The following is a 27,706-nucleotide window of genomic DNA, read 5'->3' as shown; positions in this document are numbered from 1 at the left end:
GAACCTAGCTGTCCAAGCCTGTGTTTTAGGCCCTCAGGAAAGACAAAGAGATGAGTGGTAGATAAATGGCATGGACAGGAAGGTGGTACTGGGACATGAAGGGCTGGGCTGTCTGGACATCTCATAACAGGACACAGGTAGTTGTAACATCATGTTTTGTTAAAGACCCACAGATTTTGATAAAGATGCCCTACTGGCTGTGGAGTATTAACCACCCTGCCTAAGACACCAGTGCAGCACAACTTCAGCCACAATACTTTTCATTGCTCATGTGGTCGTAGATAGCAACAGTAAATGCTGGATGTTAGATGTCTTTCCCCTAGGAATGAATCTTTAAAGCTCAGAAAACACTTCTCTTCAAATTCCCCTTCTTTCCCCTCTCCCTCATGCTGTTTTAGCAGCCAGTGCAGCAAAGATCATTTTGTAGCATCTGTGCATGTATCATACAGTTGTGGGCCTTTGAAAAAAATACAAATTCTTCAAGAAATTGTGTCCCAGAAGTGGTATTTAATTAACAGACTGACAGAATAAACAGTACTCGTTCATACATCTGTCTGTCAATCACTACACACACATGCAGCATTCAGATGGATTACAGAAAATATGCTTTTCTTCTAGAAAACAGGCTTTACATATTTCAAATACTGGACTGAGATGGGTTATATTCTTGTCATTCCACCATTATCTCTGCCATATATTCCAGTTCCATCTATTTTATTAAGGATTATCAGAAAAAGGCTTGCCAGGGACTTTAGAAACAAGAAGTCACACTTGCTTGAGAAATGGTGAAATTCAAAGCACAGACTGACACATTGCAGGCACTAAAAATATTGCACTTACATTATAGACTTAAAGTTAGGGCCTCCAATAATGCAAATGGTGGAGAGTGGCTTTTTACTCTTGATGCCCTTGGCTTCAATAGGAATGATGCTTTTCAGTGAAGAATCCTTTGGGGCAAAACTATGAGGAATCTAAACAGACACAGGCCCTGAGGGTAGAGTGACCATAGTATGGAAACCACGTCAGGTGCACGACTACAGAACATTTTTAGGATTATCACACTAGGTCACTATGCCACCACACTGTTTGGCATCTGGTTGTACAGCAGCCACCTCAGCCCCAGAAGAAGTCTGCTTAGAAATACAGAATAGGTCTCTGCACACAGGGTTCACCTGTGGGGAGCCAGCAAAGGGACATCTGCTGCAAAGCTGTTTGGATGAAGTTGCTCAGCCCTGCATGGGATTTGCCATAGCCAACCTTCTCCTGCTGTGATGCCAAGTCTGCCCTGGGTTTTAAGACTGCAGAAATACTCCAGTCAATCCAATGCTTTCAAGGCTGTTCTGTGACAAACGAATAGGATTGTCAGGGACAAAGCAAAAGTTTTTAGAACAGACCGTGGACAATGACAACTGCTAGCCCAATGAGAGAAACATGCGGCCTGAAAATTCTGCTGGAACTCACCATGTAGAGTRTTTGCTCTTCAGCAGCAGGAAGCAAAGGGGACCTTGAGCATCTACAAAGTTAAGTGACAGAAACCATTTCAAATGTGAATTTCAAACTACRGACAGTTCAGTTTTTTTCTGGTTTTCTGTATCTGCTGCCAGATTATTCCACTCTAAAGTCTCTAGGATGCTCTAGATGGTGGCAGCAAGGCTACATGAAGTGCAAATTGTTAAGCAGGTTTGTCTTTATTGTAGGTGCTTAAGACATATCTGACTTCAAGCAAAAACATAAATGTGTGTATTGTTGATCTGGGATCTTCATTTGGGTGCATGCAATGTTGAAGATGGGAAGACCTCATTTTGAATTGTATCCAAGATATCACAAGATCAAGGGATCAGTTGGATTGCACTTTTATTTGGATTATTGGCTTTCCCATCACAAGATCACAATAAAGACCATTGGTTCAGCCAGTAGAACCTTGGTTCCTCATCCAAATGCCAAACTGAAGACTAAGTATTACACAAGGAGARAGAAAGAGAGAGAGGGAAGGTAAATTAACTTAAAGCTCAGGAAGAGTTATGGCAAGCAGAAAAAAMCAAAGCCAGGTAGAGCTGTTTCTGGTCAAGGCACTCAAAAGGGCTAACTATCCTAGTATCTCTCTGGTATGAGGGTAAGTGAAAAACTCATTAGGTTTGGTTAGTGGCCTCCTTTGGTCAGTGGTCTTATTATTGCTCATCTCACTGAGGGAAAGTCAGATAAACACTATCAAAATCCCAGCAGTGCTGTCTTAAAAAGACCACACCCTCATCTCCAATTTTTAGTCTTCTTCTTATGATATTTTGTGTTTGCTTTCCCAGAGAACCGTCCCCTTCTCTCCTTCCCTTTGCGGGTGGGTGCTGAGGAGGGGTAAGCAGAGGGGTGGTATAAGAGGACAGAAATGTAGGAAAGAGTTCTGAATTAAAAAGCAAATAAAACAAAAATGGATACAAASGAGTGGATCAGGGTTATATGGCTGCTATTAGTGGCTGGAGAAAGAGCCCTGCAGTTCCAAACACACATAGGATTATGAATACCCAGAGAAATACTCTGTCTATCACCATAGCTACATATTTCCAATCATCTTCCACCTGCAAGAAAAAGAAAGAAAGAAGGATAAACTACATGTAACATGCAGTTGTGGGTTGATGCTGTGTGGTAGAGATGTCCCTTGTGCTTGTGCTTTTGAACATGATGAAGAAGGCAATTACATACAGATTAGAATGCGGTGCTTGTATTTGCTGTCACTTTCAAGACTTTGGAGGGGGCTGATTTTCAAAGAGTAGATATGATCATAACATAAGATCTGGCCCCATTTCTGTGCCTCTCTCTGAACTATCTTCATGTTTTGCTCCTCTGGCCTCMTCTGCCACTGTGTCACTCCAATCAGACTTGGCTCATTTCAACAAATGGGGCAACTGGACTGAGGCAAAGCAAGGGCCTGGACTGTGTGAAGTGCGGTGTCATGTGTGCTCAGCACACTCTGGCTGCAGGCCATGGAGAACTCCTTACCTCTGCACCTAGATATGCACCTAGAAACATGTTCAATGCAGTTACTGCCTTCTAAACTGTACTGATGTATGTGGACCATTGCATCAAAGGATGAACATTCACTCATATAATACCTAGTGTTTACTAAATAATCGCTGTTAAGCATTTTCTCACCTTGTTTTCTTTTCCCAGTTTCTGGATGTTTTCCTCCAAGAAGCTGCCACTATGCTTCTTGGGAAAGAAAATACAGCAAAAACTCCAGCTGCTGTAAATGTTTCCACCATTTTAAAGGGCTGTTATTCACACACTGCTAGTGCATGGTATCACCCAGATGGATTTGACTGGCTGGCTGATGAAGCAGGAAGCAGCTTGCAGAAGAGTTTCCTCAGTGTTTGACTGAGAACAAACCCCATTTTTTCCTTTGCCCTAAAGAGAGGGACTGTTCTCAGATGAAAAAAAATCTGCTTTCAACCTCTAATACGTCTTGAAAAGTAAAAGACAGAGCTGATGATACACATGCCAGACTGAGAATGCAATTTCATGTCAAGGAGAGTTCTGCAAAATCCACGTCAGCAAAACTAGCAATGGAAGAGTTATGAGCTGTATAATCAAAGTGGCATGTTGCTGTGACTGCTTCATGCAAAACTTCTGCTTATCTGGTGTGCATCCAAGAAACTGGATGGACATGGTACATGGCCATGTTTTATGCAGCTGGAGTGACAGTGAGAGCAGGACAGAAATGTTGGGGTCAAGCAAGACATCAGGGCACAGGCTCAGCTCCCTTCTCATCTCTGTACTGAAAGATGTCTGCCTTTTGTTTGGGGTCTGACACATAATGCCAGATCATCCTGTGCACTTCAGTCACCAGTCTTAACAGTAGCTCTGCGTTCAAAGTTAGATACATGTTTTATCATGAAAAATTGTCCACTACATTTTTTTTWAAAAAAGGGAGATGTAATTTTTGGATGGCAGAAAAGCTACCTGAATTTGTGCTGATCTCAGCAAATTATTCTGATAGAAAGAGGAATACCAATGGTTTCCTCACAAAATATTTGCATTTTTCAAGATAAAAACAGCAGCCTTTCATATCGAAATGGATTTTGCCATCATATAGCATCTAACAASTCAAATCTAAAAGGAAACATTTCATGACTGGTTAAGGTAAATCATAGAATCATAAAGGTTGGAAGGAACTTCCGGAGATCATCTAGTCCAACCCCTCTGCTCAAGCAGGGTYACCTAGAGCATGTTAACGTTTCATTAGGTTTGGAATTCTTTTTWAAAACATCCTGGAGTGTCTTAAAATTTTTATTTTTTGCAAGACATAGGTGTCCAACAACCTTTGTTGGAGCTGCTTTTAGTTACATGTGTTTACACCTGAGGACCTCACCCCTGAGTTCTTAAAATACCAACATGCATCATTTTCTATAACAGTAATCCTTGTTAGGATGAAATATTTATAACTTCAAATAAGCAAGTCCATAAGTCCAAATGCCATTTTTCATTTTTAAAACTCCTTCTGTCTGTCTTCAGTCTGTCTTTATTAATCTATTTTCTGGTTTTATTCAGCTRTCTTTCCCCAAACTCAGTTTTTCTTTCAAAATATGGTTGCTGTGGCTACCTGAATCACTGCTGATCAATGTTCATTTACCTCATACCTCATGGCCTCCACAAGCAGATCCTCCTCTCCTCCCCCAAGAAAGGTCATCCTCATGTCTAATCTAAAACTCTCTTGCTGCTTAAATTATCCACTGGGAATAGATGAAGAACAGACAAGCTTACTTTTCTTGTTCTACCCCCAAATGGATGATTTATCTCCTCCCTTCCTGCAGGAAACTTTGACCCATCTGCAGGTCTCACAATTCTCTTCTCCAGCAATTCCAGTTCCTTTGGGCTGCTCTCCTAAGCCTTGTTTTTCAGCCCTCACTTGCTGTCCTCTTGTGTRTGGCCCTGTGCCCAGCTGGCTTTGTGTGGCCCAGTCAGGTGTATACCTCCTTACCTCTTTGGTTTCATTTTGAGACTTCATGTTCTCTGCAATGAACTGAACGCTGCTAATGACATCTTTCACTTCTGGGGAGTAGTCCACATGCTCTGCTGTCCATTTCAGTGACTGGTGGCTTAGTTGCTTGCTTTTGATGGTATTGAGTTCTGCTGCTCTATCACAGTGACCACATCGCTGCTCCTTCTGTGATTTGGCATCTCTATGTTTGCTGTGCTTTGACTTGCCTGACTTATTGGTTGATCCTTTCTTGCTCTTTGTAGATGTGTGTTTTTTCTGCTGTTCTAGAGGCCTCTGCATGAGCAGGACTTTTGGGAGCAGGCTAAGAAAGACAGTTTTTACCCATTTGGGCATTGTGTGTGTGGTTGGGGTTCTGTAATGTATATTCAGGACAAACACTGTGATGACAATCGACAGAGTCACAAATATCATGGTGAACAGCAAATATTCACCTACGAGAGGAATTACTAAAGARGTAGATGGGATTGTTTCTGTGATCACCAGTAAAAACACAGTCAAAGAAAGTAGCACAGAGATACAAAGAGTCACTTTCTCACCACAGTCAGATGGCAGGTAAAAAACTAACACAGTTAGGAATGAGATGAAGAGACAGGGAATGATTAGATTTATGGTGTAAAACATTGGCAGCCTTCGGATATAAAAGGAGTATGTTATATCTGTGTAGATCTCTTCACAGCAGTTATATTTGATGTCATGTTTGTAGCCAGAAGCATCAACTATTTCCCATTCACTATTTTCCCAAAAGTCATTCATATCAACTTTGGAGCCAATGATCAGAAGATCAATTTTGGCTTTGTCATAGGTCCATGAACCAAATTTCAATGAACAGTTCTGATGATCAAATGGGAAAAAGGTGATATCCATAGGACAGGAGCTTTTAAAAATAGCTGGTGGGGTCCAGGTGATCATTCCATCATAGCGAAGGAGGGCTTTGGTCTTGCCTTCAACTTGAAAATCTCCCACAGCACTGGAAAGAAAAAGGAGGTAAAGAAATGAAAATTACCATGAAAGTAAACCAGTATCTTCCAGGGACGCTGCATCTCTTTTCTAAGAGAAAGTGTAAAATGGAAGAGCATTCATCATACTTGTTGTAYAAGACAATATCTGGCTTCCAAATTTTATCTGCTGGTACCCGAACAAATTCAATGCCGTCATATTCTTTRGGATCCCATTGCAATTTGTAGTCATTCCAAATCTGAAAATAGAATGAACAAGGATTATAAACCTATTGTAATCAGCAAATATCTGCCTCTCAGATCTGCCTGGATAATGACACGGTATAACAGAGACTGAAATCAAAGCATGTAGAAGAAGGGGAAAACAGCCCAAAGGACAACAGGCATTGGAGAAAAACAGGKGATGCACGGGTTTTGCTCACATTGATTTGCTACCTCCTCTTTTGTAGGATCAATATCTAGGATATTGATTGCTGAGATGATGAGACTTCTCCTTGTCTTGCTGCAGCAGTGCAGACCCTAACCTGTGCAAAGTTACTTCCCCAGTTAAAACAGTAAACATGGGCCTCACTGCTGTTGGTATCAGAGTGGATCTTGAAGGCTAAGAGAGACCAGCGTCTGAATCAAAAAGGGACTATATATGCATATTGTAACAAGCAGTGTCTGCCAGGGGACATTAATACCTCATACTACTAGTATAGGCACAGTGAATTGCCAAGTTAGGGAAGCCAGGGATGTCCCACAGATCTCTTGCATTGCTGTTTAGTGCCCTATCACTGCCTATCACACAGCCCACGCTGAGGATCCTGTGAGCATCGCAACTTTTGCAGAAAGCTTTGTGTGSACCACAAACAGGGCCTGAAGCAAGCTGATTTTGGTGGAAGATGGCTTTTTTCTCTCAGCAATTTAGATTCTCTAAGGCTCTTTGTCTATACATGACTACTAAAACCATCAGGAGAAAAGGAGGTATGTTTCTTTTGCTAATAAATATTTTAACTGGAAACATAAATGGGAGATGATATGGGACTGCAGAGCTGTATATTTAATCATTCCTTAACAGGTACATTCAGCTAAGTGAAATTTATTGGATAAACAGATGATAATGGAGTTGGAAGAGAATGCACTGCACAGGAGAGATGAGTTGCACTTTTTTACTTCTCAGAAATAAGATCACATAATGAAAAAGACTTTTTCAAACCGAGCTTTGGTTAATGGAGATTCTTCTCCTTATATGTATTTTTAAAACCCTTGCTACTAAACAAGCACTTATTCTGTAGATTTAACTTTCAAGGTAGCATACATTTCCCCATATCTATGCAAAATGCATAAGAAATGCAAGTCACTTACATGTCTCAGCCACAAATTGGTTTCCATAATCTGATTAACTTCATCCTAGAAGCAAACACAAACATAGCATCGTAGAATCATTACAGAACTGGTAAGGTGGGAAGGGACCTCTGGAGATCATCTAGTCCAACCCTCAAACGAGAGGCCCACACCGGGATCGAATCTGCAACCTTGGCRTTATTAGCACCACACACATCTTCACTCCATAAATCTGTTATAGTATCCTGAGATAGACACAGATTTATTCTGATAGAAGTAGAAACCAAAATTCCATATTAGCGTACATGAGCTTTTTCTGGTCTGTGAGTCTCAGGTGATTATAGGTTATTTTTAGGGTGCTTGTGAAAGATTACTAGGCAAAACAAAGCTATTTCCAGAAGGCTTATATTTTCTGCATGGTAGTTTGCAGCTCTACAGATATTTTTGAGCGGCCATGACCCGCAGATATCTGACATACCAAGAGTATGCCAGAGGCCTGAACACATGAAGACAAAGCATATGATTAGTCTGACAAGTGTTAGTGGAACAAGGTTCTTCTTGCAGCTATGTTTTGTGGGATCCTGTTTCCAAAATGTCCTGCTTGCTTAGCACAGTATTGGCTGAACTTAAGGAAAATGGCATCCATAGGGCAGTATTCTTTCTTTTATATGCAAGCCCCTGGAGCTTATATGCACTGAACCAGCAATAAAGTAGATAGCTGTAGAACTGGCACCTTCTTTTTACAGTCAGTGATGAATCAGAAAGGTGCTACATGATGCACAAAAATATATGATCAGTCCTGTTCTAATGTGCCTTCAGCCTAGAATAATTTGCAAAGAATCAGATTACATACATTCATGAATGCAGGCTGACATTCACAGTATCTGTGAGAACGTTTCTTCAGAAAATCAAGCTAGTTTATTTATCATTTTCCTTTTCATCCCAAGGCAGTTCCACAGGCCATTATGTAAGATTGAAGTAAATTCTAGAAATCTGCCAAGTTAGCTCTAGAAACAAAATACTTTAATAAACTCATTCTAACAGCTGAGAGGTCAAAGCCCTATCTCTACCATGAGGACCTACAATGCTTTTGTTTAAACTTTCAAATAATTTAACTCCCCAGCTGCTCTTGAATCTTGCTCCATTCTGTTTGTCTGTTGCTTTATTATGGTCCCAGCAAGATCCCTGGGAATTGAAATTCAGGTTCTGTTCTGCTGATAATTCAACTTCATTGAGCAAACTGTAACCTGGTGCATTCAGACCAGATTTTGCTTCTTCCACAGTCCCTCTACACTATCCCAGTAAGTTTCCCACCTTACACAAACTCACCCTTCTATATATACATCCCACAACACATAATAGCTATTCCCAGTTCAGCGTCTAAAAACACCACCTCACAGGTTGCAACACAGCTCTTACATTACTCTGAACCAAATAACTGAACTAAACAYGAAAAGAAATAATTTTATGTCTCAGGGTCACTCGGGAAATTACACTAGCCCCAAGGGAGAACTAGGCTACATGCTTTGTAATGTGGACACAAGCAGACGGCTCTGGAGTGGGCTAACTCTGTGGAGAGTGGGCATGAATGTTTGGCATTGCTGCTGTGGGGGCTGGAGGTTGTTCTCTGAAGTAGAGAGATTTGACACTAGAGAGAGAAAATGAATCAGTACAGTTTGAACTACTTATTTGAACACCGAAGGGATTTGGCTTACAGACAAAATTGCAAAGGACTCAACACATACAAATGGACACACATGATGATGTGAACTACCAGATTTGCAGGTGCAATCACCGCAGTCTGCTGTTTTAGCAGTTTATATGTGTATGCATGCTTGAAATCTCTTCCCACCCCCATATCTCAACAGCCTTTTGTAATGAGTCTTACCACATTTGTAAGCTGGGTAATGGCCACTTCAAAATGCACTGTGACAGGATCAGATACATTTTCCACTGGCCTGATGAACTGGTTGTAGTGGGAGAAGAGTTTATGAAATAGTCGTTCTTCTGATTCACAGGCTGTGACAGCTGTGTTGATAAAAATAAATGAGAAGAGCTACTTCAAAGTAAGGAAGAGGGAAATAAGATGCTGGATAATGTGCTATTCCATGATATATTTCTTGTCCTGCACTTTTGACTGAATACCAAGACCCAGCAGTAGAAAGAGAAGACTTATAGTATATTGCCTGTCAAAAGCATTCTCCTGAAGGACTTTGTGCACTGCTCCCTGACTCCTCAAAGTTGAAGGTAATGGCCTGAACATAAATGTCCCCTGAGCTGGACAGAAGCCACCATTTGGCACACTTCGATGTCAGACCAAAGCAGAACAAGGTCTGGTGACTGGAAGATGAGGCTAGGCAAATTCTGAGCAGAAGCAAGGTAAGCATTTTCAGCCAAAACAGTAGAAGGACAACCTATCTGGAAATGAACTCACTTTTGGGTGCATTTACTTTAAAAGTCAGAGTTTATGAAAAACATAAATTCTTACTCAGAAATTAAAATCTTAAGGCTGCAATTACTGCATTGAAATCTATGGCAGAAAGTGTGATTTGGTCATCATAATGATTTCTCCTAGCCTTAAAAACTATAGGTGCATTTTATCCTCAGGTTTKCTATTTTAACTCTTGAGAGCAGTTTCTGCTCAGAAGAATGTCTTTTTGTTAAGGTCTACGAGAAAAAGAAGTGGAAATGTTACAATTTCTCACAAAATAGCATGGATTTCTGACATTGCAAGCTGTTCTTAGGGAATAAGCAGGTCATAGCTGTAACTCTCAGTGCAGGACAGGCTGCGTGGCTCAGTAAGGGTAAGCTGTACAACAGGCACTGAGCTGCCTTGCAGCAGTCTCAAGAAGAATGCTCTGAATCCATTATATACAACCCACATCTGAAATAGTTATTTCACAGTGCTAAAGGCTAAAAACTTTGATTTTAAAAGGAAAAGTTAGATTGTATGGTCTCTAGTGACATCAGCTTAGAAAAATATCTTTCTTAGCGACTTTGCTATTTCAACCCACTACCATAATTCAGCACTTGAGAGTCAAAATACTTCATAAGGCAAAGATTTAGAACTTGCTTCTCATATTGAGCACAGCTATCTTGTCAAGGATGCATGATGCAACCAAGGATATTATTGACGTGAGTGATAAAAAATTACTGTTTCAGATATGTGGTCATGATATTTTGCATTAGTCCCAAGCTATACTAGAATACTTTAGGAAAGCAATCACAGTCGGCCTTGATGACAGCAAATACATCAAGAACAGATGGGGCTTGGRTTAGATAGTTTCTGGTATGGCACAAGACATACATTTGTATTTGGCATTTCCTCCAGTGATCACTGTGGCCTGAGATTGAACAGGTGTCCTATATGGAGATGCTCTGTTTCAGCATACAGCACTGATTTCATGCATAGGCCACACTTTCTCTATCTTTAAAAATGACATTACTGCCTTTAAGATGATACAGGTCATGCTCAGATTCCAGGGATTTTCACAATTAAAAGCTGAAATGTTGGTAATTGGTGACTTTCATTTATGGAATGAAAATGCCAGTAATCTTTCCCTTACTTGATGTTTTATTTCATCCCTTTAACAACACCTAGAGAAGATACATTACTGTTACTGCCTGTAGAGTTTGGACACTTGTACATTGTGTATTGCGCCATTCAAAAAGGAAATGTAGCTTCCTTTTCAGACCTCTCTATCACAGCTGTAGCACTGTGACTAGAAGAACCCTATTGTGGGGACAGGAGGAAAGCCAGTGAATCTAAAATCATGTTTCATTTGAAATATTCCTATTGGCTTCTTAATGGRCACATTCTAAAATAAAGCAATCTTTGGAAATAGGCAAATTTTCGGGCCTTTCATTTTTATACTTCATTTACATTTTCTCATTTTATTTGTGCTGCTCTAAGACAATGCCTAATACCCTGCTAATAAAAGCACAATAATTCATGAATGTGAGTCTTGGGCATCAGCAGAGGTGTAGTGACTTATAGCAGAAATGCTATTGAAACTCAGTGAGTCTTGTACTTCGAAATTACTCTGGASCATTTTGTAATAAATCACAAACAACAATGAATAAAATATATTGAATTCTCACTTCTGAAAGTGTGAGTACATAACATGCACATCCTTAGCCTGCATTATTCAAGCAATGTCAAAATTCAAGCATCTAGCAATACTAGCAGAGCTCCATTTTGTTTTCCATTCTGCAGTAAAAGCAGTTCCTCAAATAGTTAAGTCACTGAAATAAACAGTTTTATTATGTGTGAAAATAAGTGTTGCTTAAGCTCCCTTAAAATACTGCTAAAATATTACAGGTTTCAAGACATAAATGGCTGGTAGAAAGTTTACACTGAATTCATTCCAGCAAAACAGAAGCACAGAGAGTGACTAGAAGGTATTTTAGAGATGAGTATCAAAGACAGCCTACCTTTAATCAAGGGTGTGAACACAAATGCCCACACATAGAAAGCAGGGTAACGCCAACACTGCCACCTCTCAGGATGCATTGCCAGAAGCAGAACAAACCTTCGTTTTGAGGAAAGAGGTTTGGAAAAGCCCAGAAACAGAAGGCAAGAAGACACAGACGCCCCTTGGATTGTAAGTGGGTGGTACAAAGATTTCAGTTTTGCATTTGCAGCAAACTCTGCAGTCTGCTGAGCACAGCAAAGCCTTGCAGAGTTGCTCCTGCTATCACCAGGCAAGTAGAGCTTACAATGTGAAGAGAGAAAGGAGTTGAGCAGCATCCGATCAGGTGACTTTTCACATTTCCAGTCACCCGCACCTTTGCCTCTGGGGGAATGTATGAGCATGCAGCAGAGATGGAAGGCGAGCCACAGGCAGCTGCATTCGTGGGGTGGGGAGGCATCCCTCCACCCACTGTCTAAAGAATAGTCACTCAAAAGCAGCTGCTTTAGCTATTGCTCGGTGTGATTTCTTCACAGATCCCACCTGAGTGAGTCTGTCAGAATATACAAGGATGAAACAACCTCAATTTCTTGGCTGAGGACCAGTTCTGCCGCAGGAGAAATGGATGCTATGTGGCTTTAACACCTCTACCAGAAACTCTTTGAAATAGAAAGAGTATCATGTGCTAGAATTGCTTGACAATTTTCTAGGTGGATAACTCTAAGGTAAATAGACTTATTATTGCCATCTGACAGGAATACCTAAGTGTGCTAAGTTCCTTCCTGACAGACAAGTCAGCTTAAAACATCAGTTTTCCTGTGATTTTTTTCTGTGGTATCATCCATGTGCTGGTATGTTACTGGTGTGGAAATAGAGCAGTAAACTGAAGGAAAAACATTAAGTGCTGTCAGAGAAGTAGCTAATAGACCAGATTCACTGGGATATAACACTGCTCTTTATCATAGAAGTTAAAAAAAAGGGAGGGGGTTCAAATCCTATAAAGATTAATTTGTTTGTTCCTTAAATATTCAGTACAGGTTTCTTTGCAACAGGAATGCCTGAAGAGAATCTGCAGGCAAAGGGTTTGAGAAAGTGAGTGGTCTGTTTAACTGGGGAGGGGTAGATGGGGCCAGAGGTGACTTGGTGCCCTCCAGCCCCTCTGAAAGCTCCAGCAGGGAATCTCCTTTATGTGTGCTCAACCCAGCATGAATATGTCAGAGTGACTGGATGGATGATTYGATCAAAACAGAAATACTGCTGATTTCCAGGCAATTACATTGTAAAAGTGTAGAGAGAAAAGAAAAGCTATAAAAAAAGAGGATGCTATTCACACTGCAGAGTGCAAAAGCAAGGACTTTCAAGATGAAAAAGTTGTTTCTCTTCTACACAGGTTGCTAAAATAAGAGTAGGAGGGAAGGGCTCTGAATAGAAGAAAGAGACTGAGGAATGAGTTATCTGCAAAGAGATGATATCTGAAGTGGGTGAAGACACCAAGACTGAGGGAAGAAAAGGCAGTCTTGGATGGGCACTACTCTAGAGCTTACTGGAGCTGGCACAGCTATTGCTGCTGACTGAGGGGACCTTAGGCTGAGCCACACTTCTGCAAGGAGCTGAGAAAACAAAAATCAAACCCACAGGAGTGTGCACTGGCCAATGCAACAAAATAGTGTGGATGTGAGTAAATGAGAGGCCACAGGACACAGCTAGGAGGTTTTTCCAAGATGAAGTTGGATACAAACTCTCCTTCCAAATGGTTTTGTTTTAAGATGAAAATGTGAATGTTTCCATAATGATCTTTTCGTCCAAATTTCATTTTGCTAACATTCTCCAAGAAAATAAAAATTAAAAAAAAAAAAAAAAAAAAAAAAAGTTTTGCTTTGCTTTGAGTTTCTCTGGTTTTCCCAAACTGAAATGGTTGTTAGAATGAAGTTACCATTCTACATCCATAACCTGGCACTTCCTTTATCTTACTCATTGAAGCCAATATTTCCTCCCTAAATTTATGCTACCTAAGGTGCAATAGAAGTATGCAGCCACAAAGCATTACAGGATGCCTGTGACTTGCTGTAGTGCATCATGGCATACATGCTGCTATGAGAGATCAGTGCACGTACCAGGACTAGGTACAGTAACATAGGCAAATATAGTCTGAAAAAAAAAATTGACCCCAAATTAAAATGCTTTGAAGTGTTCCAGACTTTTTGTTCCGGTGAACAAACTGACAGGCCAGGGAATCTGGTCTGAGTGTGTTTCCTCTCTCAAAAGATAGAGGAAAGCAATGGCAGACCAGCTGACAAGGTGATCCTTACTGCCATACTTGAGGAAAGTAGCTGTGTTTGGTGGTGGAGGGAAGAGACCAGGGAAGCAGGCTGAGCTAGGAGGCAGTATTCATCCTTCAGTGAGCAGATGAGAGGAGGCAAAGTGCCTGTCCTGCTTCTGGGACCCTGCGGGAGCTGGCGCTGCCTGTGGAGAAGGCTTGAGAGGAAGGAGTTCAAACTGGACCATGGTAAGCAGCTGGTGAGGCATCCAGATGGAGAGGCCAGGGAGACCAGCTCAGCTCCTGCCTTCCCTGCCAGGGAAGCCAGCTGGGAGCAGAGAAGAAAGTGTATGAATTACTGCTGCCAGGGAAAGTACTTAACTGAATCTAACGTAAACCAGCCAAAAGTGGGTGTCAATAYGCCAGGCCCCAACAGCAAAAGCAGACAGTCTTTTACACTGCCTTTGCCTTCCCTGTGTGGAAGCAGAGTTTGAGTTAGTCCCTTTATACGTGCTTCAAGAACATATTGACTCAGAACAAAATATCTAGTCTCTTTTCTTCAGGTGGGATGGCTTAGCTAACAGAGGACATGCAACTTGTAGGGGTGCACGCTATCCGCCTGCTGTAAAGGTTTCTAGCACAAAAGTACTGTGGGGGACGAGCCACCTCTCACTGTATTCGTGTTCACAGCAACCCATATGCTCACTCACTTGCTGTGGTGATGCTGAGATAGCTGTGAAGAAGATGGAAGGGACTTCAGCTGCACTGCTTGGCACACTGTTGCTTATCACTATTGCAAGCAGACAGCTTCTGAGAAAGCAGTATTGCTCCTGGGAACCATCACACTGGTTAGAGATCACTTCTATGCAGGTGTTCACGTATAGCACTGCTCTGGGCCTAGGACACATTGCTAATGAAAATACTGCTAGCAAAAGGAAAACATAACTATTTTTCCTTTGTGTTGAAAGTATCTTTCTAATTATACTGTTTTACAGATGGTTTGGTAGTCCAGTATGGACTATCTGTTCATTAGCTGAAATTAGAGAAGGGGAAAAGATAAAGAGGTAAATGTCACAGACAGGGAAGAAATTTCTCAGGCTGGGAGCCATTGTGACTTTAACACTCCAGCACTGTCCCAGACCCATGTCATTCCTCAGTGCTGTAGGTTCTGCCAGCTCCCTTGCACACACTTTTTTCCCCTCCCTCTTTTTTTAATCTTGCATCTGTTTGTGTTCAAAACACTCTCCAGCTTCCAAAGAACCTTCCCTTTCCAACCCGCTGCTCTCCTCCCAACATTTTGACTTTTGCCTTTCTTTTATATTCTTTCACTTTCACCTTTTCTTCCTTTCGTTTTTTTTTCCTCCTATTTTTTCTATCTGCCCATATTCATGCCTCTTCTCCTCTGGTGGAGAAAACATCAAGGCAGAAAGAGACAATGCGAAAGAGTGGGGAGGGAGAGGAGAGTGGTACATTTTCTACACCTACTGTTATTCCATTTTGTTCCTGTTCCTTGTTCTTATTCTTTTCTTCCCCTTTTCATGCCTCCTACAACATTTTTCTTTCCAGTCATCCCTCCTTTTCCTTTTTTCCCCGATACCTGACATTGCTCTGTCACTCTCAGTCACCTCTTCTTTTCTTCCTCCATTAATCCAATATGATGTTATTCTGCTTCATACCGTGAGACCAACTCCACCTCTACTTGCTGCAGCTCTATGTCCCATCACTGAAAAGTACAGCATTGAGCACAAATATACATCTGTTCTCCCAGAGGCCTAGGCAGCCTCTGCAATGTATACACAGAGATACACATACATATACCCTCACTCTCTCATGGCTCTGGGTGTATTGACCTCTTCCCTATATGTGTGTACATGTGCAGAGCCTCGCACCACCACCAATTTGTAATMTGGCATACCTTCACTGTGAATGCTTAACGGAAATCCTGCAGGAGGTATCAGCCTGCTAAATCCTGTATTCTTCAGAGAGCCTGTATAATTTCCTACAGCTGCACAGAGAGACTGCTGACAGCAGTATTTCTCCACTCCTCTTTGTATTTTTCCTCTGTGGAGTGACAGGCATGGGGCTGGAGAGGAACACAGCTTTTTCCAGAACTTTGGAGAACAAAGTATAACATAGGTGCCTGCTCTGGGCTTTTCCATGCTCTGCTTGCCTTGTCTGTGCAGATTACAGTCTCAGTAAGGCAGAAGGTTTCTATCATTCTGTGTTAATACAGTGCCAAGCACAACCAGGATCCTCTGTTTTGTGCAACTCTTGAGCATCACTACAACAAACGAGGCTAATAAAGCATTTGTCAAACAAGAACAGTAAGAGTTCAGTTTTCATTGTCTCATTGTCAGACATCCAACCATCATGCAAGCACTTCCAGGTCATCGTCCCTTGCTCATACGTAACCACGGTCCAACTTGTCAAATCTCACGCTCTCAGCTGCGCATTTACACAGCCAGTTCTACTCCTGCACTCCCCTGCAGTGAAGCCTGGATCTCACCCATGTATAACCCCTCGGCTGTGTCCTCTKCCCTCATATGTCAGCAGCATTTGCTCTCTAATATGTTAGCCATCGGTCAGTGACTTCTAGTGTGCAGGAGGTATGGAGCACGAATGAGGTTACTGTGTGAGGACAAAGCTTATGGGGGGTACTGTATGTTTCAAGATCACACATATTGGAGCACTGGAGATTTTAAATGGTGAGTGGGAGGTGGAAAGCAGCCATGCAGCTAACATTGATCAGGGCATTTTCTCATAATGAGCATGTAATTTTTTCACTTCACCAATTTGCTCTGTGATACAGTCCTTCCTTCCTGCTTCATGTGTTTTAAAGGGGCTGAATGATAGTGCTTCTCTCAGCTTCCCCCTGTTTTCCTGACTTTAATGCAAAATAAACCAGGCAGTCATGACAGTAAATAGAAGAGTACATTAATGAGGATGCTTACTTCCATGGTGCTGCCTGCTAAGTGTGTAGGACCCAGAACTATCTTTTTTAAGCCAAAGTATCACTGACGGCAACATCCACAGAACACCTTCCACTGCACATGTGGAATCTAATAGCATCACTCTTTTTAGTTTCACTGACCCCCAACTTGGATTTACACTACTTGTTGACTAATGGAGGTTTATATAAACTGGTGAAACTTAATCCATTTCATGCAAATAAAACCAAAAACCTCCATCTTTGTTTGGCTTTCATAGCATTCTCAAAGAAAAAAGATCCTAGGAATGTGTTTTTGAAAAATAGTTTTGCATTTCAGTAATATAAATATTTTCCTCTAGTGTAAATACACTTTTACATGAGAGTTTTGGATGTTTCTGTACCTTCTTTTGACCTCTTTGCCATAATGACCATTTTTCTTTAATCCCATAATGAAAATCAAGACATATTTTTAAGCAGTGCTGAAGACACATGATGGAAATAAATCACCTGACAATCACAATAGAAAGCTGTGCGTTATTTATACACCTAGTTGTGAAAACATCAATAATGTAAAGGCCATGCAGTCTTGGGGAGCTCTCTGAACCCACCTAATTTTACACTGACATTTGCAATGTCTGCATGGATGCTAATACAGACAACATTTAACTTTTAAGACATATAGCATTTCATACGTAGGAAAAAAAGCAAGTAGGAGTTTAAGTGGAGTCTCTGAAAGGGGTGCTATGATGTGCAGACATAGCAGATTGCTGGATTCAGAGAGTTTAATGGGTTTTCCTAATACCTTATTCCTGTACTGAAGATAGCAGGTTTAAAAGCAATATTGTTAGAGAAAATATGATAGCAATGAGCATGATGAGTGGAAAGGGTAGGTGTCCTGGAATGAATGGCAAAGGGAGATACTGTGCAGGAGATGGGAATATGACTGCAGTGAATAGTCCCAGTTTGGAGGTCTGAACTTTCCCAGCCTGGAGAGATAAACGGAAAGGAAAATATTAAAGGGGAATGCAGCTTAGAAACAGGGAAGATTATGATAGCCCTAAAAAGGAATTAACAGGGGATAAATTGGCTATGCTTGTGTCTGGACATAAACCAGATTACTGGAGCACAGGCTGCTCAAAATTACAGTATAGCTGCCCAGCTTTGGACCATTGCATGGAGCAGGTAGCTCATATACCATGTGCATGGAGCCACTCAGAGCAAGCACACCAAACGTTTGCTGATCTGACAAGTCATGAATACAATCACACCCTGACTAAGATTGAAAACCTACCAAAAGTTTTTGCAAATTTATGTCTATATTCCAAAGGAAATACTAAGATCTATGGGAAACTTTGTGGCTGGAACATAACCACCCCCCGCCCCGAGAGTCTACTAAAAATGATTTACTAGTAAAAATTGCAAAATGATCACAATTATTACCAGGGAAATGAGCTGCTCAGCAAGCTGGAGGACAGGATGACTGAAGAAACACCTTTTCTTGTGCACTTGTGACTTACTTCCAAACCTCTCATACCTCAACAGTTTAACCACGCCTCATGTCCCCTTTGAGACCTGTAGTGGGTATAAAGTAGCATGTGTGTAAGCTAGGCAGGAGCTATGTGTATGTTGATTAGCAGACCAACATATTTGTGCTGACTGGCCATCTGATTGCTTTCCAATGAGAAATAAAAAGATKATATGCCTGCTCTTCCTTTCGGTGGAAAATGTGGAAATCTTATTTGTATTCTCCCTTTTCTGTAGCTTCCAATTCACATCAAATTTCCAGAAACCTAATTATCTGTAAAAATTATTATAAACTGGCCTTTGGAGAGGTCAGCAATCAGTCTGAAAAAGTGTGTGGCATCACAAATGTTGTTTCAGTAGGAACCTGGACTGAACTAATGAACAAATTTTCTAACCCTGCTTTAACAACATAGATAAAAAAATCAAAATTTCAAACAGGAAAGAAGTAAAATGCACTATCTTTTCCCCAAATATGGAGTAAGAAGACAATCAAAGGCTTGAGCAAGCAGGAGAGAGAGAAGGAGGGAGAGAGAGAGATGAAGGACAAATCCTCTCAATATTGAAGAATCTCCAGGAAACTTCCTGCCCACCACAAAACCCAGGTGCAATAGATATAAGAAAGGCTTGCCTACAAGGTGAGAAACATTGTATCCACTCATGTCTCATTAAACATCAGAGTACATCTGGGATAGAAACCTCAAAAATGCACAGCATCTAGGCGAAGCAGTGTGACATTCTTCTGAGACTAATCTTCTGTCAGAGGACAAAAACTGAACAGATGATAAGTGAGGAAAAGCTTTGTCAGGCTTGACACATAGGGAACAACCTTAAATCTCACTGATGTTGAAGGAAAGGCTCAACAATCTAACATTAAAAAGTTCTATTTCTATCTGAATTACTGTTTTAACTATATTGCCTTAACAAATAACATCTAAGGCAAAAATCCATGGAAGAGCATTGAAATCACTAACTGTCTACATGTTCATAAAAATCATAGAATCATAGAATAATGGAAGGGACTTTCTGAACATCATCTAGTTCAACCTGTTCTTCAAAATAGGTCCAATAGGTCATCTCTATTTGATTACAGGTTTTTTTTGGTGTGTTATAGCAAGCAGAGGGTGGTCAGGCTTCCTCAAGTCCCAGCCCTGCAAAGGATCTAGAACAACCAGTCTGAAGAGGCGCATGGTTAGGCACTTTGTCAGATTCCTCAAATGCTTGTGTGTATGTTTTTCTCAGAGGAGCTAGAGACCAAAAACTTTTCTGTAGAGTGAATTTGTCAATTTAAGCCACAAAGGCAGAAGGTCTTAATAGAAGWAACACCGTCACACTGAAGGTAGCCCTTGTAAGTTGACTGATGGATTGTTGTTGGGATAAAGCATTAATTGCTCACCTTATTTAAAAGGGAGCTTAGTGAAATAGCCAAAACTAAATTCTGCATGTGACGTTAAAGACTGACGTTAAAAATGTAGTCTGAAAAACATGCCAATGAAGCTACCTTACATAGATAATACAGCAGTTTGTGTAACATTTTTGTAGCTGGAGCATGCATTTCCAAAGGTGCAATTGCTGTTTTCCTGGGTCATCTCCATGTGGAATTGCTGTAAAGAGAAAGGAGACCTGTTCAGCTGTAACTCCATGTCAGAGCTGTGAAGGACACTTCCCAGCTCCTTCAGACATATAGTCAAATTACGCCATCATCTTACCACCCAAGTCAGGTTATCCAGGCGAACAGCACTGGCAGATTGCTTAATAGCATGAAGTCTTTGTGCCTGTCTGGAGCTCTTTCAGTGCCTTGTGCCTTTCTGGTGACTTGTGCTGGCACAAGATCATGCCCGTACTGTATGTGTGTATGTGCAGGTATGCCTTCAAATGGGAACACTAATTTAAACAACTTTATTAGTTGAAATATTTGCAGTTTGATTTTGAATAACCTGCAGATCTGTGCAATTCTATATAAGGAATTTCTAAGTATAGCTAGGGGATTCTCAAAAGACCAGAACTACACTACACTAGGTTTTTTTACTTTTTTGATTTGGAAAATTATTCTCTTACTTGTGTCCTCTCCTCCACATCCAGCTGATGGCTTTCTGATTGGTGGGAAAAAGCTATTTAACATCATTTTCCTGTTTTGCAATGGGTTATTATTTTAAATTTTTCCTCGTATCAGACAGATGACACTTAAGATTGCTTACACTTGGAAAAGGGACAGGAACATACAGATAYTCTTAGCGTGACTGCCCTAATGCTCAGCCAGTGTGGTGCAGCTAGGCCAAGAAAGATTTTACTGGGGCTGAACATGGGTTTTGCTCTGATTAGAGCTTGTCTCCTGCCTTGCTGGAGACCCATAATATCCTCACCATGGAATAACAAAAGTTGTAATGAAAATCTTTTGGTCTGAGAGAACCTGTTATTTCTGTTTCCACTCATTTTCCCAACCTTGCAAAGCCAGTGGGCAGTGAAAACACAGTCCTGTAATTGCAGGGACTGACAAAGATTTCAAGGAAAAAAGATTAACTTTGCATGAGATTTGTGCAAAYATACTGAGAGATGACCCATCTTCAAAGAAGCTGGTATCTAAACTGACATAAGGGACAAGGTGTAGGAGAACAAAAATCTCATTGGCTGTGCTAAACAGCTGGAGAGTCAAAACACAGAGCAGCAAAGGAGTCAGCAAAATCAATCAAGAAAATGTGGACTCCAGAGAACTAAACAAAAGAGAATACCTTCTTTGCAATCAGGTAGATTCAAAATCATCATTTCCCCTGAAACTAAGCTCCTATTTCTGTTTTGCCTCAGATTTCACTGGGAACTGGTCACTAGGAAAATCTCAGTCTCACAACTCTATGTCAAAAGGTAAAGACACAATACTGTCAGATATTTTGCAGTAAAATGAATGAGCAGAAATATATTCCAACAGGTCTAAATAGTCTAGACAAAAATGCTGGGTAGATATTCTTCTTTGGACTCTATATTACTCTATCAAAGGTTTGCAGATATGGAATAGCACTGAGGACAGACTCTTGGCACACAATGAAATTCATTAAATGTGCTTAGATTTCCCCTTGGCTAGGCATTTTGAATTCTTCTCATGGAACAATTTTCTCCTCCAGACACAACTGAGGCAAGCTTCTGGCAAGTTTCTTCCTGTTTGAAGGAGAAAATGTCTATCACAGCGCTTAAACAATTTGCCCTGAGTTAGTGCCACAGAGCTTAAACTTGGACTGTGCCTCTATTACTTAGCAGTGTTTGATTTAAATAGCATACAGCTAGTTTTCAAAGTCACTTCAACAGTTTATCAGAAAACTGTGTACATTTTTACAAGATATTTCAACCTTTTTTTGCTAAAAACTCAAAATACAAAAAGGAGGTGTTCACCCAAACCTAAGCTCCCTGGAAAGGTGAAAAGGGACATCCTACGACTCTACTGACACACAGCAGCATGAAGGGAGTAAGAAGTTAAGCAACATTTTTGAAGTCTCATTGTGATACACTACAGACAAAATATTTTTATTTTCACCTGATTTATATGAATGGGTGGACAGAACACTCATTTGTCCCCAGAAAACAGTGCCACCCTTTTGCAAACTGTTATCACGTATCCCAAAATCTAGACTTGATCTGAAAAATTCACTCTAGTAATTAAAAATTACTGTCCCTCAAACAAAGTACACTGAGACAAGCAATTATGGGACTAAAAGAATATAAATCAATCACCAGCTGAAGAGGGGCAAAGAATCAAGACACTTCTATCATAAGAGTGGCCAGAGCTCCTAACAATAGCCCTGAAACATGTTGTGACTTTGCGATGTCTAAGTTATGATTTTTTAACCTTTGAGGCTCGTTTAAGTTTGCACCCTCAAGGAGAGCACTTCAAAGCTGCCAGAGGAAAACAGCTGCCCATTCTCATTTAAATGGATGACAAATTAAGATCTGGCTGTTTCAGTAATTCAGAAACAAAACTCCCCTCTGCTCTGTGAAGAGTAATCCTAGTAAGAAAAGAGTAATTTTGCAACTGGAAGCACAGATTGGTGCATTCTCATGAAAAAAAAACCATGTGGCAGGACCTTGCCTTTGGTAGGTTAGTGGACTTGCCCGTATCTCTTATAGACATCTTCTTGCAAGGGAGGCACATGGGCTGTCAGAGATGGACAGACTTTCTCATCTTTATGTGGAAGTGCTTTACTTTTGTTAAATAACTGTCTGACAGTTACAGAGACATGAAAGATAATTCTGTACACTTCATTTAATACATGATTTTGTGAATGTTACGAATTCAGACATTTCTAGGACAGGCTGAGCAGTCAATACCTCTTGCGCCTCTGGTCAAAAAGTGTAAGGAGAAAGCCTGATATCATTATGGTCAAAACCCATTTTGTCTGTTGTTTTTGGAAGAACATCTAGAAGGCAGAGACGAGAGCAGCAACCTCATAGTAAGCATTGTGAACAAGAGAGAGAGGAAGTGGAAAAAATAATTACAAAACATCATCTGCTTTAGTAATACAAGTATCACCACTGTCTATTAAGTGAGCAAGGCAATGTCTGAAGGGGACAAGATTCAAGTCTTGTGCATAGGTTTGGGATTAGACAAAAGTGTTTGGCAATCAGTTTCCATGCCACAGTATTTGTGACTTGATCTTATGTTTAAGCAGACTGAATATATTCCTATCTTTGCTTCAGGCAAAAGCGAACAAACTGCTTAACAAGACATTAATTCCACTTAGCTTTAGCTATCAAACAATAAGGTTTATTTTTTAAGACCTTCTCTGTCATCAGTGGAGAATGATGGGCGGTCCCAGAGCATGACTTAGAATGGGGACCTCTCAGAGCCTGATGCTGCAGGGACTGGCTTAGAAACCTACTTTCTGACCAGATTAAATTAAATTAAATCCTTTGCCTCCCCTTGTCTCATCCGGTACACCAGGATAACAATGCTTTGTCTCTTGGATATTCTTAGACTCTGAGATTGGCATAGGACTGTCTGTTTCTGTATGTCTGTACCACCAGATGCCCCCTAAAGTTTGCAGTGTAGGCAGTAACAAGGAAAACACCTGAACAATAATTAGGGTAGACTGTTTCATAAGTGATGTAACAAATTTTCTTCTGTTTAAGGAGGTAACATTGGCAGAAGTGAGGAAAAGTATGACAGTTCCTTAGCAGACCTCTTGAGGGAGCAGAGCAGGCCCTACATTAGTTTTCTGTGCCATATACCTTAAGGCATTGTAATACTGTGTATATACACTGTTTGAACTCATGGCTCATCCACATGAACATGCAATGAAGCAGAAAATGGTGCAAAGCATTTAACATGTTTACATGTTAAACATTTAACAGTAATAGTGGAAAAACTCTTGGAGTTGCTTTCTGGCAAACTAGGAGCATATTACTAGGAGTGTTTAAATCATCCTGCATTACCATCTGCATGGACAGAAAGGAAGACATGCAGATCTGCAGTCAAATTCCAGACCAATACATGTGTTGAACAGGAATTTGCAGAGCAGGCCAGGTAGAGTGTGACTATCATTCATATATGCTACAGAAGATGTAACGCAAAAGTGATTAAATTTTTTTTTGTTTGTTTGTTTTTTTTTTGCAAAGACACCTCATTTTCCTCAGCCACCTTCACAGCAATTTAAAAATTTTCAAGTATCTCAAAGTGTGATTTTCAAAATGACTTCTCTTAAAAATAAAAATATTAACTTTGGGATGAGAAAATTTTAAAATTTAAAACCAGCCTGATACACATTCCTGGATTTTACTCCCACGATGGACTGTACTCACCAAATACTTGGTTACCTGTTACAAAAAAAGCTGTTGAAGAGATTGATCAATTCACTTGCACCATTTTTTTGTAACCCTTTCGCCTTTAATCCATTAATTTCAATGACACTGAAGAAATTATCATCAGCATGGGTGAAGTTTGCAAAACTTCAGAGAAACCAGAACATGTGGTTTAGGAAGTACAGATTCCAGTGCCATTCTCCTGGACATGTCTCTCCCCTGACCTCAATCATTCTTTAACAAACGTTAGTCAAATAGTAGCTGTGAAGAAGAAAAGGAAATTTGGAAGCAGCAAATATGCCTCACTTAAAAACACCTAATCAAAGAAAACATATCAACTGTCATCTCTTTAAGGAGATCTGTTTGCACACAGTAACCTCTGAATGACAAATATTGGTAAGTGCCTCCCTTGAGAAGGGGAGTAGTTATCTGTGTGTTTGTCCATATGCATGCCTACAGACTTCTAGTAATCATGGTAATAGGTTGTTAAGACTGTAAGAGTGCAAGCCGTATACTAAACTGATGTTCTGTGCTGATCTGAATCCCCTTATGATCCTGTCCTGTGCAGATTAGGTTGCAACTCAGAGTGTAAAGGTACATAAATATGCCCATACTTCTGCGTATCATTAATGTCTGTTTAGTGCCTAAGGCAGTTTTAAACCTTGGAGGAAAGTAGTTGTGCTCCAGTTTGAGCAGGTAAGTTGAACTGGGCAAAAGAATTCACATGGTCTATTCAAGAAACATCTGCAAGCTCCTGAAGCTCGAGGACCTTGGGTTCAGTTTTAATATAACCTTAGATCTAAAAAATCAGAAGTTTTAACCTGTATCATTGAACAGAAGTATTCTGTTCTTTGAAGAGAAGTACTCAATTTGAACACACCCATTCCACCACCGTACAATTGGGAAAACCTTGCTTGATAATCTTCCCAATCAATTATCTACCCACAAGTATTACATGCATACTCTCCATTGAGCAGATAACSCATGAGAATGGGCCATGACAAATTTTCCAGGAACACAACAACATGGTCCTCAAGTCCCTCCTGCCTCAGCCTAAGTATCACTATGTATACATATGCACATGCACTATCCTTTGAAACAGCAATGGAATGGAAAGGTTATTGCAAATCATTGCCTTTAATTTATTGCCTGATTTGGAAACAGCTGGTGTACACCAATGAATACAGGTAAATTTAGGAAGATTCAAGGTCTATTGACTGGAGAAGTTGGAGCTGCAGAAGAAGGGAAGTGCCTGAAAATTGCATGAGAATTCAAGAGAGACCTTTGGGGAGCAGACTGGAGGGGCACAGGAGTTTCAAAAATGATTAGAGATTATCATCTGTAACAGTCCTGGATGGGGGACAGCACAGGCTTGTTTCCATTTTGCAAAGCAGTGCATCTGCAGAGTGGCCTAGCAGGTAAAGTTGGTGACAGCTCTTCCTTCCTCATCTGCTCTTGTAGTATCAGATGATGCCCAAACACTTAAGAGTGTAGAAACGCTTCTTACAACTTTCTTTGGTGCACTGTTAAGTCCACATTATGACAGCACAAGTATTTGTTATCCACTAGTCCACTTCAGAGGGTAAGCAACAACTACTGCTACTACATGATGGGACAACAGTGTAAATACAAGTATGAAAATACTGCAAGTCCTGCACCGCTGAGGAGATGCCTCTGAAGTACAGCTGCTCTTCTAATCTGATAGCATTAAGCCTTGCAAAGCAAAGTAATACAAAGTAAAACAAATTAATAAACCATTAGGAGAAGCATTTCCAGTTGCTCTTCTGAACTTAATCCCTTCAGCTTCTAAATAGCACTTAAGGGTCTGTTACTGTGCTCTGTTGTGCAGTCGTAACTAAAATAGAAAGGCTGCAAAGCTGCTGGGAAAATACTGATAGACAGCTCTGCAAATTGTTCCAGCTGAACCATAAAACTGTCAAATAAATGATACATGTTAGTTGTGATGGCCCTATGCCTCCCAGAAATAAAGTGGATCCTTAATGGAAGACTTTGGTAAGTTATTAAGTATTAATCAGGTCTTACACAATATGTATATAAAAAGGATTAGGTTTGTTGTAGCAAGGGTAGAAGGAAAGCCAGCACATTTATTTTTGAACTTTGGTTTCTTGACTGATTATCAGCGATACAGACCTGCAGCTGAGAGAATATTTGACAGGAGAAAATATCTTTGTTTTGAAAGGAGTAATGGCACAACATCCTCAAGTTTCCTTCAGCAGTCTTCACAAGCACAGTACTGGGAAAGTACTTTTGTTCTCGATTATTTATATGGTTTTACCTGGAAGAACTTTTGAGGGGTTCTATCGTGAGCTCATGCAATGGTTGCAGGAGTTCTAATACGGAAATTAAGGCTCCACTTGGTGCCAAATGGCAAACTGCTTTGTAATGTGTATATAGTTTTGATTGCGCACAGTCAGGTTGACCTATTTAGATACACTGAGCCAAGGAAAACTTTTCTAAGGACTCAGACATCAGTCATCCTGATTTTTCTGGAGGACTTTATGATTTATTACTCTTATTGCTTTTACCTTTCTGCAGCCCATGCAAAACAGTGAGCACAGTCCATGCCATGTGGAATAAGAAAGAATGTGTAACTCTTGTATCTTTTCATTTTTTAGGTAGGCTTGTATTAACTAACACTTTGATCAGCATCCAGCCAAAACTGAGAGTTTAAAGAAACATCACTGATACTAATTCAACCATCATTACAGGTTTCTGAAACTTGTTGACAGACTGAATGCAGACAATATTCCTTCTGATTCACAACAAATCACATTTGTTGGCTTCTGTTTAACAAACGGAATGATTAACAAAGAGTTAAGTGACCCATGAATAACAGATATACAAACAAACAAATATTTCCCCGAGGAACAGTTCCAAAACTGAAGCAAGTCTTACAGTGACTGGGAGCAACTGAGAACTGTAACCATTGAGGAAGAATATGCTGTTGCCCAATTACAAGTGATGGATGGAGGGCAATTCAGTGCTGTGAAAGGTCTACTGAGTCAAGTTCTTTAGATAGYAGTATGCAGGAGATCAGATCACAGGATTAGGTTCATTCTTATTAGCTTCATTCTTTTTGTCTTAAGGTATTCTGACTCATGGAGAAGAAAGGTAGGATTTGCTARCCAAGTTGTAATGGATCTGCCGTCCTTTTCTGTACAGATCAACTGCACTTAAAGCACCAGTGAGCTGTAGGCAGTATGGCTCCTTCCTACAACTGGACCAAAGACTTCCGAGGGAGCACAGGCCATGCAGCTTCTCTGTCTGCTGCACTGTAATCAGAATTACTCTGTTTTCTAGCCCAAGGCCTTCAGCGGTGGGCATCTTGTCAGGGCTCCTCCTAGCCCTTACACTGGCATGCTTCCTTTCTCTTCCAGCTTGGTAGGGATGTTTTCTTCCCAGTATTCAGAAGAAGGTACATACCTCCTGACAGTGACATCCTCCTAAARTCAGACAGCTCTCTGTCTTCTTTGGGATCTTCGAATTTTTTCATTTCCAAAATTATAGGAG

At 40.6% G+C, this 27,706-nt stretch overlaps 1 protein-coding gene across 1 annotated transcript; it reads right to left on the bottom strand.

Annotated features, from left to right (window-relative positions):
* Positions 1-1,995: 1,995 nt before the first annotated feature.
* Positions 1,996-11,785, bottom strand: CHRNA6 (cholinergic receptor nicotinic alpha 6 subunit). Its single transcript, XM_085317023.1, has 6 exons — positions 11,707-11,785; positions 9,161-9,300; positions 7,294-7,338; positions 6,076-6,185; positions 4,970-5,957; positions 1,996-2,570 (listed from the first exon to the last, which is right to left on the bottom strand). Exons 1-6 carry the CDS (start codon positions 11,783-11,785, stop codon positions 2,448-2,450), a joined length of 1,485 nt encoding a protein of 494 aa, XP_085173149.1. The 3' UTR covers positions 1,996-2,447.
* Between the last annotated feature and the right edge of the window lie 15,921 nt (positions 11,786-27,706).

Source organism: Rhea americana, unplaced genomic scaffold (genome assembly GCF_003343005.1).
Source record: "Rhea americana isolate MKP2758 unplaced genomic scaffold, rheAme1 scaffold_115, whole genome shotgun sequence".
Taxonomy (NCBI): Eukaryota; Metazoa; Chordata; class Aves; order Rheiformes; family Rheidae; genus Rhea; species Rhea americana.
Note: the sequence above shows the minus strand (reverse complement) of the source record. Positions and strands in the feature narration are given on the sequence as shown.